Genomic DNA, 14,720 nt, shown 5'->3' on the forward strand with positions numbered 1-14,720 from the left:
GAGGGAAATCATTCCTGCTTGTCTGTTGTTTTCAGTTCATTTGTGTATTCTTGGAAAGACTTGCTTATTCACTTGAGAGACAGACAGGTGGCGCACACACATGCCAGTAGGGAGAGGGACAGAGAGAGAGCCCGGCGGCAGACTCCCCACTGAACGCGGAGCTCAGTGTGCGGCGTGATCCCACAACCCATGAGATCATGACCTGAGTTGAAACTAAGACCTGGATGTTCAACTGACTGCACCACCCAGGCACCCCTTACTTACTTGCTTTTGAGTAATGTCTGCACCGAAAATGGAGCCCAAAGTCACAACCCGAGATCAAGGGTGGTGTGTTCTTCGGACCCAGCCAGCCAGGCGCCCCCTTGTCTCTGTGCTTGTAGCAGTCGCACATGCTCATTGCCTCACGCGATGGCTTCATTAGGGACCCTAAATAGTGATGCTCTGTCTCTCATTCACTCTTAGAGACTTCATCAGTGGTCAGTGAATGTTACCAGTTAGTATCTTACAACCACCCCTGTTAGGACTCATACCACAGACTGATACTGGAGGTCGTGCCCCTGTCCAGCCCCCAGGGGCCCTTGGCTTCCTGCTTGTGGGATTGCTCTTGTCGTAGTAGAGACCTTTTGGGTTGGACTGGGGAGAGCTTAAAGTGCCTGGGAATCTGCACAGCACACTCCTTACACCGGGGGCCGCGAGCGAGCTCAGCTGGGGCCCCGGCGAGGGAATCCGGGCACCTGCGCTCTGAGAGGACAGGAGGGCCTGGGGCCTGCAGCACGGCCTTTAACTTTTCCTGAGACAGTAGAAGGAAGACTGGAGGACTCTGAGCACAGAAATGACATGATTCCTCATGACCTCTAACGGGGTCACCTGGACAGCTGCCCCAAGAGTAGATTGGGGCAAGGGCTGCAACCAGAGAGTGGGTGAGCCATGACTGCGGTGACCCAGGTGACAGGGAGGGGGCAGTGCAAGGAGGTGTACGCTGAAGGTAGAGCCAGCGGGCGGTTCGGACGGACTGGTTCTCCGTGACAAGAAGAAAGCAGTCAAGAATTCCAGGGCATTTTGGTCTCTAGCATTTGGACGGTGCAGTTGCCATGTACTGAGACCTGGAAGCCCGTGGAAGGAACAGATTGGGGGACCCAAAGTGCCAGAAGGTTACATTATCAAGAGACGGCTTATGAAAAGCCGCCTTGAAATTTTCTTGAAATTTTGCTTCTCTTTTAGACATAGGAACTTTATACTTCATTTCATTCAGACGTGTAAGTGGGATAAGGAAATTGGAACCCGAAGAATGACGACAAAGGAGCGGAGGGGTTAGGTATGGCTTGTGTATCAATAGTACAATTTAGTCACTCTTTTCATGGATATTTAGTTTCTTTCTGATTTTTAGACATTACAAATAACCATAATAACCATAAGATAACAATAAGAAGCTATGGATACACAGCATCATGCACATTTGAAAATTCATGTCAATCTGATGGGCAAAGGTATCCTATTTTTATTTTTTGAAAGGTTTTACTTATTTTTTTGAGAGAGAGAGTGCAAGTGCACAAGCAGGGGGCGGGGCGGGGGGGGAGTGAGAGAAGAACGTCAAACACACTCCCCACGCACGTGCCCCGAGATATCACGTCTTTAGTTAACGGTGTTTGGATGTATGATTTCTGGCTATCTGTGCCTTCTGTGAAATGCTTATTCATGTGTTTTGCCAAGTCTTCTTATTAGTCATTTATATTTATCTTAGTATTTCATAGAAGCTCTTTGTGTGTTTTGTTTATTAAACTGTACCTGACTCTATGTTCATTATCTCAACTGTGCTCAAGGGTCTTTCACTGTGTTGGTATTTGGGGTGTTTTGTAAGCAGATCTGTAGCTCTGTTCTCTTAGAGTTTCTGTGAGTTGTCCAGCATCTCACAGTTATATTCCTGTAATAATGAAACATAAAAGATTAACAGAAATTACAGAAAAAAATTTTTTTAACAATCATGAATTGGGAAAGGCTCCCAACTTATGTCAGACTGGATGTGCCCAGAGACCCTGTGTAAGGTGGCCCCAAAGCTAGGGCGACCCCACACCTGCTGGCTCAGGAGTGGGGCAGGCCCGTGTTGGGGTAGAAATAGATCAAAGTCGGTTTCCTTCCTCTGCCCCTCTGTTTACTTGCCTGTCTGAGCCCCTGAGCAGATTTGCTCGCTGTTCTCTCCCCAAGTGCCTAGAGTGAGTGACATGAAGTCGGGGTCCCTTCCCTCGCTGGTCGGGGCCCCATGCCTGACCGTGCCCTGTCTTCCTGCCAAAGGGAACATCTTTGGCTGGTCCCACTGGCCGTGCCTGTCTTGTGCGTGCTGTGTGATGGTGGGTTACTTGTCTGACTCACTTGCGTCTGTGTGCACAGTGCTTGTTAGCGAAGCCTTTCACTGCAGACTTTATTCTGTTCTGGAAACTCTGCTTAGTTTGCATTCTTCACAGGTAAGAATTTTTCCTTGCTTCCCACAGAGAAAAATCCCTTGCCGTTGCTCACTGAAGGGTGGCAGCAGCGACATGCTGCCTGGGTCCCCCAACGGGCTGCTTTGTGGCCCCTCCCGGTTGTTTCGGTTCGTCTCCACCAGGTCCTGTTTCACAAGAAGCAAGTCTGTTAACACTGTGGCTTTCGGTGCTGGCAAGAAACCAGTGGTTTGGGGTGTTGGCAGTGAGAACCATGTAATTAGAAATTAATCTGAAGTTGAAGTGGTCATTCAGCCTCACCCAAATTCTCACCCCGAATGAGAATTCTAACGTTGCCTTGCCGAAATCAGAGAGCCTGCAGGGTCATCCTGTTCTGTACCGTAACTCTGAAAGGAGTGAAATGTGTTGTCAGGTTATTGCCTCCAAGACAGACGCCTGACTCAGGAGGTTTGTGTGGCTGAGTTCTTTCAGTCTTGAGAGCACAGGTGACTTGCATACGGTTTAAACCAGTTGGGCACAGAAAAAGCCATAAACTTCTTCCATAACCCTGACACCAAGGTAGGGCAGGAGATTCAGTAGAAAGAAAGAAAATTCTAGCTCAATCCCATGTACTACAGATATGAGAAACTCATTGCAGACGTATTGTATTTGAACGTAAGAAAATGACAAAATTTCTGGAAGAGAAGGTTGTAGAATGTCAGTGTGATCTTGAGACAAAGCTTGTGTTTATTCCACTATCCATTCAGTCAGTTCATCTCCTAAATGTTGCCACGCACTATTTTAGGCCTTACGTACTTCAAAAACAATATAAACTTCCAAGGCAGATGACGAACTGTGAAACATTTTTGTATCATGTGTGGCAAGCCAAGAGTTCATATCCTTTACCTCCATTAATAACATTTTCAATCATTAGCAAAAGATCAGCATCCCAGTAGAAAAATGGGCAAAGTATACAAAGAGCTGTTTACAGAAGGACAGACAGGCGGACATGACACATAAGAAATGACATGCAACCTCATTACCCAAATCTAAACAACCAGATACTCATTTGCTTTGGTCTGTGCGACTGCCACCGTCTTCAAAGAGGTTTCTTAGAAAGTTGGCAGAAAGCAGGAACATATTTCTGAGTACATGTTTGTGCATGAAGCTCATTGAAAAGAGTGAAAAGAACCCAAAATAGAAACGGAAGAGCCAGCCAAGTCCTGGAAAGACCCTAGGTCACTTGTACCTCTCCTCAGCCCCTTTGGAGGGCATGGTTTTGACAAAATAGGGAAGTGATTTCTCAAAGATTCCAGTGAAAAATTCTCAACTCGGTCCATTCCAGACCCTCAGAAGTCACAAGTGCAGCAGGACAGTGATGGGCAGAGGTGGCTCTAAGGCGAGCGTAGATGGGGAGGCTGAGGCGGGGGCAGTGCCACGATGACCTGCCAGCACCGAGGACCCCCTTGAGCTGAGCACACTCGGGCTCATACGTTCGTCATACATCTGGGGAAGCTGAGGTGCACGAGCTAACACGTGGCAGAAGTGGGCTTTGAACCCCGACCACCTACCCCAGGAGCCCGGCTGGTGTCGTCCGTCACGGCGCATCTCTTCGGGACCGTCCCCAGCAGTTCGCGCAGCCGCATTTCGGAACCCTGACTCGCACCTGTGTTCCTGGCGGGTTAGGGTCAGCGGCGAGGAGGCCGAGGGGCTCTGCCTTAACTGTGAACAGTAAAGGTTCCTCCTCGCGCCTGATGGACGTGTCTTGAGCCAAGCAAGTGATGAAACCGACTTGGAATCGGGGACGCTCTTTCCCTCTCCAGGGCAGGTCGACGGGCTGGCCCTTGGGGTCTTCGCTGCCCCCGGCTAGCAGCGGCTTGGCCAAACACGGGCGCCCTGCTGGGGCATTTTAAAAAGATAATTCTTGGGACGCTGGGGTGGCTCAGTTGGCTAGGCGACTGCCTTCGGCTCAGATCATGATCCTGGAGTCCCGGAATCGAGTGCCACATGGGGCTCCCAGCTCCACGGGGAGTCTGCTTCTCCCTCGGACCTCCCCTCTCGTGCTCTCTCACTCTGCCTCTCTCTCACTCAAATAAATAAATTAAATCTTTTAAAAAGATTATTTTCAGCATTAAACCTCAGATACCTTACATCTAATAACCCAAGAGACCCAGTTTTCCAAATTCCTGTATTTGAGGAAAACAAGAAAATCTCTTGGTAGACTGAGCTCATCTTTATAAAAATAAAAAAATAATAATTGTGGGACTTTCTCCCACAACCCCCACGCCAGCTCTCCTCCCTGCTCTCATTCTCCGGGAGCACTGCCCGCCATCCTCATGCAGGCCAGTCTGCTCGGTGAGCACTCGCCTCCCTTCTTCCTGACTCACTCTGGGGGCGTCCTAAGCTCTTTGACCTCACGCTGCAGTCGGGCAGAGCAGCTTCTGGTCTCAGTGGAGCACACTGTTGAGACCCAGGCTCCTGAGGTAGGTGGTCGGGGTTCAAAGCCCACTTCTGCCACGTGTTAGCTCGTGCACCTCAGCTTCCCCATATGTATGACGAACGTGTACCTCACAGCATCCAAGCGAAGGTTGAATGATTTAATCCAGTCCATCCAAAGCACTGAGTATGGTTCCTGGGACATCTCTGTGAACTATTACTGTTATATTTTGGGTGAAATCTGTCTGACTTAAGATCTTCATCTTGCTCTGGTACTGATGTCGTCTCATTGTTAGTGGGCTCCTTTGGAGACAGTCCCAGGAGCCCTCGTAGCTGTGCATTCACCATGAGCAATGGGGAATGTCCCTAGAGGACACACAGCCATGGATGTGAAAGCCCTGTTTTATCATTTTTTTAATTGTAGTAAAATATACACAATGTGATGTTGATTATTTTAATCATTTGTAAGTATAAAGGTCAGTGGCATTAAAGACATTAAGGGGGCGCCTGGGTGGCTCAGTTGGTTAAGCGTGGGACCCCTGATTTCTGCTTAAGTCGTGATCTCCCAGTTGAGAGATCGAGACCCGAGTGAGGCTCCACACTCAGCAGGGAGTCTGCTTGCAGATTGTCTCTCTCCTTCTCCCCCTGCCCCTCCCCGTGCTCTTGTACTTGCTCTCTCTTTCTCTAAAATAAGTACATAATTCTTAAAAAATACATAAATACATTTGCAGTGTTGTGTAACCATCACCATTATCTGTACCCAGCACTTCGGGATCAGGATGATTTTTAAAAGTTTCTTCTCCTCCGTTCATGCCTTAAAAGATTTCCCCACCAGCCAGTTCAGTTGTCAAGTTGTCACCTCAAATGTTCCTTCAGACTTGTCGCCTCCTTTGTATTTCGGTTCTACCTCAACCTCTTAATCTATCACAGAAACTAATGACTAATTTCAAATAGCTGTTTGTTCCGGAGTTGGTTTGGGCCCATTGTTCCCACCCATCATTCTGCATCCTGAGCCTGATACCTAATGGACTGGTGACCCTCCCAGGTTCACACACCTGCAAAGTTGATTAGCTGGTCTTAATGACCGCCGAGAATCTGCCATGTAAAAATTAATGAGAAACTAGGCAGGACACTCCGTGGTGCTCAGACTGACAATGCATGAGGAAGGTCAAGTCCATGTCATGTAGTGTGGCACACTTATCTCTGCTGAACATTCCTCCTCGGGATTCCTCCTTCCAAGGTCCACCACTCTGCAGAGATACGGGACTTTTCTGTGTCTGTTGACAGCCGTGGAAGCTGATTCTGTGGGCCAGGCCATCTCCAGGACAATCACAGGAAGTTATTCCATGCCTGGGACAAGTCCTAGCTCTATCTGGCAGCGAACAGAAGGTTACAGGCCATCAGGCTGAAGGGTCACCAGTAATCCCAGGGCTGGTGGCACTGAGCCAGGACAAAGAGGAGCAATATAATGTGCTCCTGGAAATTCCCGACCTGCTGCCCTTGGGGCCCATGGCTTTTGCGGCCCCCCTTGGCAAGGAAGTAGAAGGTGGAGAGAAAGTAGAACATTATCCAGAATTCTGTTTCTTTGATGATTTTCACCTTTTGCAACCTATAAACACACCCCAAACTTCCTGAGCATTTTCATGGCAAAACCACTGGGAAGAGAATGGGAGCTCCAAGTCATTACCAAATCTCGTGTTCTGGGACCACGTTCACGATTCCTGGGAGCCTCACAAATGGCAAGCGGTGACCGAGTTGTTAGATTTTCTAAACGCTAACTAGCACTGGCTAAGTCTACTTCAGTAGCAGCAACCAACAAGAAAAACCCGATGGGGGAAACCTGCTTGTAGAGGAACAGTGATGAGGAAGGTTGTAAGAGGAAATGAAAAGTGAGTAAATAGGGCAAGGCTAAGTCTTATTTCTCTTTTCCTTTCTTCCTCTGTGTCTCCTGGACTCTGGAGAAGAATGTATGTAAAGGGCCAGAAATAGTCCACTTTGGGAGATCAATCGGCGGAAGTGGTTCTGAGAGTTCTGTGGGCACAGAACACGCAGTCTTTGCTGAAAGGGCTCTAATGAGTGACTGCGAGGGTAACGCTCCGTCACTGCTTCCCCCCCACACGCTTCCCAGTAAATGCAGGAATGGCAGGAGCAACCAGCTGGAAAACCTGCCTGCTGACATTTCCAGACACCTTGCTGGGTCACCAACCAACCCCCACTGTTTTCTTTCTCCTTTAATTTCAATTAAATTTTAAAGAAGATTTTATTTATTTATTCATTTATTTATTTCACACACACACACACACACACAGATGGAGAAGCACTGAGCAGGGAGCCTGACATGGGACTCTATCTCAGAACCCTGAACTGAAGGCAGATGCCCAACCACTTGGGCCACTGAGGCGCCCCTAATTTCAACTAATTTGTATTCAACTTCTTAAGTTTAAGAATGTTCTTGAACACTGAAAGGGGAGCTGTGAAACAGATTAATAAACAAGACCCTTCATGTCTCTGAGGACCAGCTTCCTTTTCTGGAAGATTAGCCCGTGTAGGCTATCCTCTGTCCACGCGGCATCTTTTGTCGCAGCGCTTGGCCCACGAGGGCTCAGCGGGCATCACGGGGATCCGCTCTTCACGGGTCCAGCCAGTGAATGTCCTTTCACCAGAGCGTCGAGTCCGTCTGCCTTTAATGCACATGTCTGTGCGCTTGGGCTGAAATCAAGCATCTTGTTGGTGCCTTCTGTTTGCCCCGCCCTTGGAGATTTCCTTAGCGGTGCCTTCCTGGTTTCTTGCGGATCCAGGCTCTGTCTGTAACTTGTTTAACTAGAGCCCCAAGCGGCCAGCGGCCTTTTCTCATTCCCTTATTGTCACTTTCTTGCACAAGCAGCCAGTGACATGGGCGCATCACGTGTCGCACACGCACTCATGGTGGCACACATGGTGGCTGTGGCACGTGCCAAGACCGTGAAAGCTGCTGGAGACACTTTGGGGACCCGGCAGGTGAGGTTCGCGCCGTCCCCGGGCACACGGGCAGGATCAGAACAGGCCTGAGCGGAGGTGTCCCCTGCGGCGGCGGCGATTGGGCCAGCAGCCGCGGAAGCGCCCAGAGCCGTGGGAGTCAGAGGCGCCGACTCTGCCGCCCTGGCTGCTCTTGGCCCGGAGAGAGCGAGCCCAGAGGCCCGCACAGGCCCTCTAACGGGTTAAGTCCGAAACTGCCGAGGCACGGCGCCCTGCTCCTTCGGCCGAGTGGGAGCTCCTGGCTCCGAGGTAGCTCGCGGCCCCGTCCTGTGTGGAGGAAATGATTTCACAGCTTTGGGATTTCACCGCTGCAGAGGGGGAAGGGGGCCAACTCTGCTGGAATGAAGGGACAGGAATCACCCTGGCCAGAGAAGCAGTTTAACCCCGAGGTGTCTCTTTACAGCCTCAGAGACTTTCAGGATGTTTCTCAGTTCATTTCAGTGTCTCTCAACAATGGACACAATCCAGTCGGGCCACTTTAGTTTTACTGGAGTGAATTCTGGAGCCCAAACTTGCTCGAACCCAGCCAGGTATATGTCACTGTGCAAGTGCAATTGAGTGCACAAATAAAGTGCTCCAATTTCAGCTTTGATTATCTTAGTAACCAATAAAAGCTCATCATACATGTGCTTAGCTGATCCTTCTCACACTCCACTTTCTTCCTGGTTGATTTGAAAGCCCGGGACCACAGTGCCTGAGGGGTCTAGTCAGTGGAGCATCTGCCTTTGGCTGAGGTCATGATCCTAGGATCCTGAGATCGAGGCCCACATAGGGCTCCCTGCTCCTTGGGGACTCTCCTTCCCTCTCTCCCACTGCCTGCCGCTCCCCCTGCTCATGCACTCTCTCTCTGTCAAATAAATAAATAAAATATTTTTTAAAACTTTTTAAAAAAGATTTTATTTATTTATTTGACACACCAAGAGATCACAAGTAGGCACAGCGGCAGGCATGGGATGGAGAGCAGGCTCCCTGCTGAGCAGAGAGCCCAATGCAGGGCTTGATCCCAGGACCCTGAGATCATGACCTGAGCCGAGGGCAGGGACTTAACCCACTGAGCCACCCAGGTGCCCCAATATATAAAATCTTTGAAAAAAAAAAAAACAAATAAAGGTCCAGTACCAAGCCTTGCCTAACTACCTGAGGTCCAGCTCAGAGATCATGTCTGCCTCGTTCTGCATCACATCCCCAGTTCGTGGCACAATCCCAGTGATTAGGTTTCTTATGAACCCACAGAGCTAGTCCTGTTGCTCAGGAACGGTATTTTAAACCTCGGTCTGTGATACCATGAAATTGTATGGAATCCATTCACTCAAGAAGCATCAGCCCACAGAATAAAGCCATGACCCACACACAAGGCCTCTGCTGGGTGCAGTGGGGCATGGGGGGGGCAGGGGAACAGACAGCAAATCTCAAGCGACAAGAAAAATGCCAGAGATTAGAAGTGGCATAGAGGGAATTAAGCTAGGGTGATGTGGTGGGGAAGGCATGTGGCTGGCCCCTTGAAGTTAAATGAGCAGAAAAGGTTTCTGAAGTTGAAGCCTCAGTGACAGGAACATCAAAAAAAAAAAAACACCAGTTCATATGGGATTTCCTAGGCCGTATTAGACTTTGGATTTTACTGTTAAAGCATCAGGAAACCTCCAGAAGGGGCTAATGAATGGAACAACATGATCTGATTTCGGTTACTTAGAGGTCACTGACTTCTCTGTTGAGAACGAATTTATTGCGGGTGTTGAGAGTGGATGTGGGTGACTCGGGCCAGGGTGGTTGTAGGGGCTGCGGACAGAGAAGTGGGTTGATTTGGAATGTTTTGAAAGCAGAGTTCACAGGACTTGTTAATGCTTTGGATGTGCAAGGTGGAAGCAAAGATCACGGCATGGTTTGGATTTAGAAGATGGATGCGTGGGGGTAGCATTTCCTGAGAGACTGAGGGCCATGAAGTTGAGAGCTTAGTTTGGGCATGTTAAGTTTAAGAGACAGATATGTAAGTGTAAATATCTGATTGTTGGTTACATGGGTCTGAAGTTCCTGGGAAAAATCCAGGTTGGAAGAATACTTTTGTGAATCATCATCAAATACATAGTAGTCAACGGGTATGAAAGTCCAAGAGGCCACTAAAGGAGAGTGTTGTGTAGCTTGATAAGGGAAGGCAGTCCAGAAGGGACGGTGGAGGCGGGGGGTGTGGGAGAGAGAGTGAGAGCGAGAGAGAGAAGGACAGAGCGGGCGCATGCACATTTCTCATGAGAGAAGGTCCGTGCGTTTCTTCATGTCTCTAAGGGGCTCATAAGCCATAAAACGTGAGGAATTAATTCTCTGCTGAAATGGTCCCCTTGAGACTGTGGTTCGGAGACAGATGGATTCTGCTTGTCTTCACAGGGCTCTGAGCTATAAGCAGATCGTTTGGAGAAGTTTCATGAAGCTGCCTTGCATTTCTGTTGGGCCTGAGGCTCCAGACCAAACACTGCTGTCCAGAATGCCCTTCCCCTTCAGGGGAGGTTTTGTGTGTACGATGTCTCTTGACTTCCTCTTTTCTTCTCAACTCTAGTCGCTTACCTCTAGAAAGGGGGGCTGCTGACCGGCTCCCTGGAGGGGAGGCCCAGGAAAGGGTGTTGTCAGCAGCTGCCCGGGTGTTTCTGTTCGTTTTTCTCCCCACTCTGTGTTTCACATTCACTGGTCACTCAGGAGACTCCGTTTGCTTCTTGTCGATTTTTCCTCTCATGATCTACATGTTTTCCTTTAAACCTCAGACATTATAACTTCTAAATTCTTGTCTGCTTTTTCTGTCATCTCTGTGATTTTTAGGCCTCTGTGCATTAACTGATCTTTTTTCCTGATGACGAGCCCCATTCTCCTGGCTCCTTCCATATTTTAGTAGTTTGGGGGCGATTATTTACACTGTAAATGTTATAGTGTAGACTATCTGGATTTTGTTGTCTTCCTTTACAAAGTGTTGAACTTTGTTTGGCAGGCAATTCAGTAACTGGAAGATCGGCTTGATCGGTCCAAGGCTGCTGCTGCTTCTTTGTTTTGTTTTTTTAAAGATTGATTGATTGATTGATTGATTGATTGATTGATGAGGGCATGGAACAGAGAGAGGAGGAAGCAGGCTCCCCGCTGAGGGCAGAGCCCAGAACAGGGCTCCATCCCAGGACCCTGGGATCATGACCTGAGCTGAAGGCAGACGCTCAACCGACTGAGCCACCCTGCCCCGCCCCTCCCAGGCTTATTTTTAAGCTTTCTTAGGGCAAGTCTGGAGGGGTTACACTCCAGGGCCAGTTTGGCCTCTTTCCAACTCTAAGCTGTGTCCTTTCTAGAATTTTTACCAAACGTCTCTGGCTCTTCCTCTGCAGCTGACCAGCGCCCCGACGCATCCCAGCATTGTGCACGCCCTGTGGGTGGTTCAGTCTGTGTCTCTCTCTGGTAGCTGTCACCAGATTCCGCTCACGGAGCTGACCCCACACGTGCTTGCTAGGTTCCGCTGAGTTACGGGGAATTCCTGTGTGGATTTCTGCAACCCCTTCCTCACCCGGCTCCCTCCTCTCTGCTACTCCCCCCCACCCCGCTCCACGAACTTCTGTCGCCTCAGCCATCCGGGGTTCTGCAAGGCTGCTACACCCTGCGTGGGGCCCCCTGCCTGCAGTGTAGGCTAGAAATGCACCCACAGGCTGTGAAAGCCAGGGCGCTACTTTTGTTTCTCTTCTCATCCAGGTCGCGGTCCTGTGCTGACTGTCATCCAGTATCTAAAAGCAGTTGGTGCATATACTTGGTCTAGTTTTCTAGTTGGTTTTGTGGTTAGGAGATAGGTAAGTCCAGTGCCAGGGACACCAACGGTTTTAGAAGCTAGAAGTCTGATGGGGCGCCTGGGTGGCTCAGTGGGTCAAGCCTCTGCCTTCAGCTCCGGTCCTGATCCCAGGGTCCTGGGATGGAGCCCCGCATCGGGTTTCCTGCTTGGCGGGAAGCCTGCTTCTCCCTCTCCCTCTCCCCCTGCTTGTGTTCCCTCTCTCGCTATGTCTCTCTCTGTCAAATAAATAAAATCTTAAAAAAAAAAAAGAAAAGAAGAAGCTAGAAGTCTGAGGCCCAGAGGTCGGCAGGGCTGATTCGTTCTGAGAGCTGAGATGGATCTCTCCCAGGCCTCTCTCCTTGCCTTGTCGATAGCCATCTCCTCCGTCTGCGTCTTCATGACACATTCCTTCGTGCATGCGTCCCTATGAACCAGGGGCGGGGCGACACAGTTCAACCTATCACAGTGAAGTTCAGACTCAAGTCTCACTTGTACGTTGGTACAGACCAGGAGGTGTTTGTAGATTATGAAGGCAGCAAGTTAGGTTGCTTTAAGAGGAGAACAACACACAGCTTTTACTCTTAGAAGGATGAGATACAGTTATTCTGCTAATGTTTCCATAAAAATGCAGAGACCTGTGATCTAGACATGCCTTCCGGGAGGAGCTCAGTGGTAGCACAAACACTTTTCCACAAGGTTACAGGATGTTGCAGGTTCTGTTGTTAGAGATGATACTGGTGGGGAGGTAATGAGTCAGCTTGGTGGCTGTGGCAGGAAAGGCTGATGGGAAACAGATCTCTGATTGTCAGAGCTGGACGAGCCCTCACAACCCATTAGTGCGTGGTGGGGTTTATGGTTCCAGAAGCGGAGAAGCAGTTTCCCCAGGGCAAGCAGTGCCTTGTGCCCTGGTGAAAACCAGGCCCATCCTCATTTTATAAGTTTCTTTCTTTCTTTTTTTTTTTTATAAGTTACTTTCAGACTGAGAATGTTTCGCTGTCTGTTTCTCATTGCTTCCCCGTGGTGACAGCAGATGGGAGGCAGGCCAGGGCACAGCATTTCCATTGGCAGATGCTGAGCTTTCCAGCAGTGGAGCTAACTGCTCAAGGTCACCCAGAAAGTCAGGAGTAGAATCAGAATTCAAATGCAGGTCCTGACTTTTACTTCAGCCCCTCCCCATTTTTGCAGTCCGTTTCTCTGAGTCAGAATTTCGGCTGATTGTTTGCGTGGTGGTTTTGCTTTCTAGATCCTCTCGGTGCAGGACACGCTCATCTTCACGGTCTACCCTGAACTGTTGACTTCCCCCTTTTCCATCTTGGCTTCCTGAGTTGCTCGTGACCTGCCCAGCAGAGGAGGTCCGAGGAGAGAGAAGGTGGAGACCCGTGCAGCCACAGAACCCGGCCATCCCGCACTTTCACACGTCAGCAGCTCCCAAGTGAGAAGAGACAGCAGCCCTCGGGCCTCTCGTCCTCTCTGGGTCTAGAACTTCTCTGACAAACCTTCCCTTTGTGCACAGGGCCTGGCATGTGGTCGGCACTTAGCAACTGTTTATCCAATGGATCCGTGAACATGGCCTCCAGAGGAATTGTTTTCAAATCCTTTTTATCGGGGCGCCTGGGGGACTCAGTTGGTTAGGTGTTAAGCATCTGCCTTTAGCTCGGGTCATGGTCCCAGGGTTCTGGGATGGAGCCCTGCGTCGGACTCCCTGCTCAGAGGGGAGTCCGCTTCTCCCTCTCCTCTGCCCCTCTTCCTGCTCATGCTTGCTTGCTCTCTCTCAAATAAATAAAATCTTTATTTTTAAAAAAACATTTTATTTATTTGTCAGAGAGAGGAAACACAAGCAGGGGGAGTGGGAGAAGGAGAAGCAGGCTCCCCGCTGAACAGGGAGCCTGATGTGGGGCTCCATCCCAGGACCCTAGGATCATAACCTGAGCCGAAGGCAGATGCTCACTACCTGAGCCACCCAGCCATCCCTAAATAAAATCTTTTAAAAAAATTAAGTTTTGAGGCACCTGGGTAGCTAGGATGGTTAAGTGTCTACCTTCAGCTCAGGTTATCATCTCCAGGTCTTGGGATCAAGTCCCACATCAGGCTCCCTGCTCAGCAGGGAGCCTGCTTCTCCCTCTGCCTCTGTCTCTGCCCCCAGCTCCTGCGTTCTTTCTCTCTCTCTCTCTTTGTCTGAAATGAGTAAATAAAATCTTTAAAAATAAATAAAGTTTTGATCTCATAGACAGCATTCCTCTCATCCTTTTATTTTTCTTATCGTTGATCTGGGGAAGAACCTGGGCCTTTGAGATGCCAAATTTCCCACAGCCCATGCCAGGCTCCTGAAGGCACAGAACGTCTGCATGTTTTGCTTCCTGAGCTAGCAATTGTTGATGCTTAAAATGCATCCTTACTAATTCGCCAGGGACAGCAAAATCCTGGTACTCTAATTCTATCATTTATTTTCCTTTATGAGTCAGAATACATTTATAAAAACATGTTTCCCTTCATCTTCCCGGTGGATGATCAGGTGATGATCTTCTCTTTTTTAAAAATTTTATTTATTTTTTTGAAGATTTTATTTATTTATTTGACAGACAGAGATCACTTCACTTCAGAAGTGGGTGTCTGGGGGATGCAAAGCCTGACTGGGACACTTGCATTACAGGAAGGCACGAGGGAGCCACCGTGGAAGCCCTCGCTCCAGAGCTTGCGCTGGCCGGGCGCCGCGCCTGTGCCCCGTGCGCCTGCCTCCCCGCGGTCCCCATGCTGTCGCGAGCTACAGGAGGCCATCAGGAGGCGGCTGGGGAGAAATGTGTGACCCCAGACACGGCCGTGTCTTTCTGCTCTGTGCTCCCGCTGCTCCCGGCCAACCCCTCCGCGGGCCGTCGCGACGCTCGGTCGGACTCTCCCCGTTTCTATTCCTGCCCCGTCGCCATCGCGGCCGCGGCAGCCTCGGCTCCGGACCGGCTCGCCGCGGCTTCCCTGGGGTCGCCGTCTGCCGGGACGCGTGCTGGCTCTCGGTATGCCTCCCCCTGAACTGCGTCGAAGAAGAGAACGCTGTTCCCAGAAAACCGGGACTTTTCAGTTGA

The 14,720-nt window shown here is 49.8% G+C and overlaps 1 protein-coding gene across 1 annotated transcript in view; it reads left to right on the forward strand.

Annotated features, from left to right (window-relative positions):
• The first annotated feature begins 7,772 nt into the window (after positions 1-7,772).
• GAB3 (GRB2 associated binding protein 3) overlaps positions 7,773-14,720 on the forward strand; it is a 45,165-nt gene continuing 38,217 nt past the window's right edge. The window contains exons 1-3 of the mRNA XM_044235754.1: positions 7,773-7,847; positions 11,452-11,506; positions 12,972-13,078. Coding sequence (XP_044091689.1) covers positions 7,773-7,847; positions 11,452-11,506; positions 12,972-13,078 — 237 coding nt within the window. The remainder of the gene's footprint in view (positions 7,848-11,451; positions 11,507-12,971; positions 13,079-14,720) is intronic.

Source organism: Neovison vison, chromosome X, assembly GCF_020171115.1.
Source record: "Neovison vison isolate M4711 chromosome X, ASM_NN_V1, whole genome shotgun sequence".
In the NCBI taxonomy this organism is placed as follows: domain Eukaryota; kingdom Metazoa; phylum Chordata; class Mammalia; order Carnivora; family Mustelidae; genus Neogale; species Neogale vison.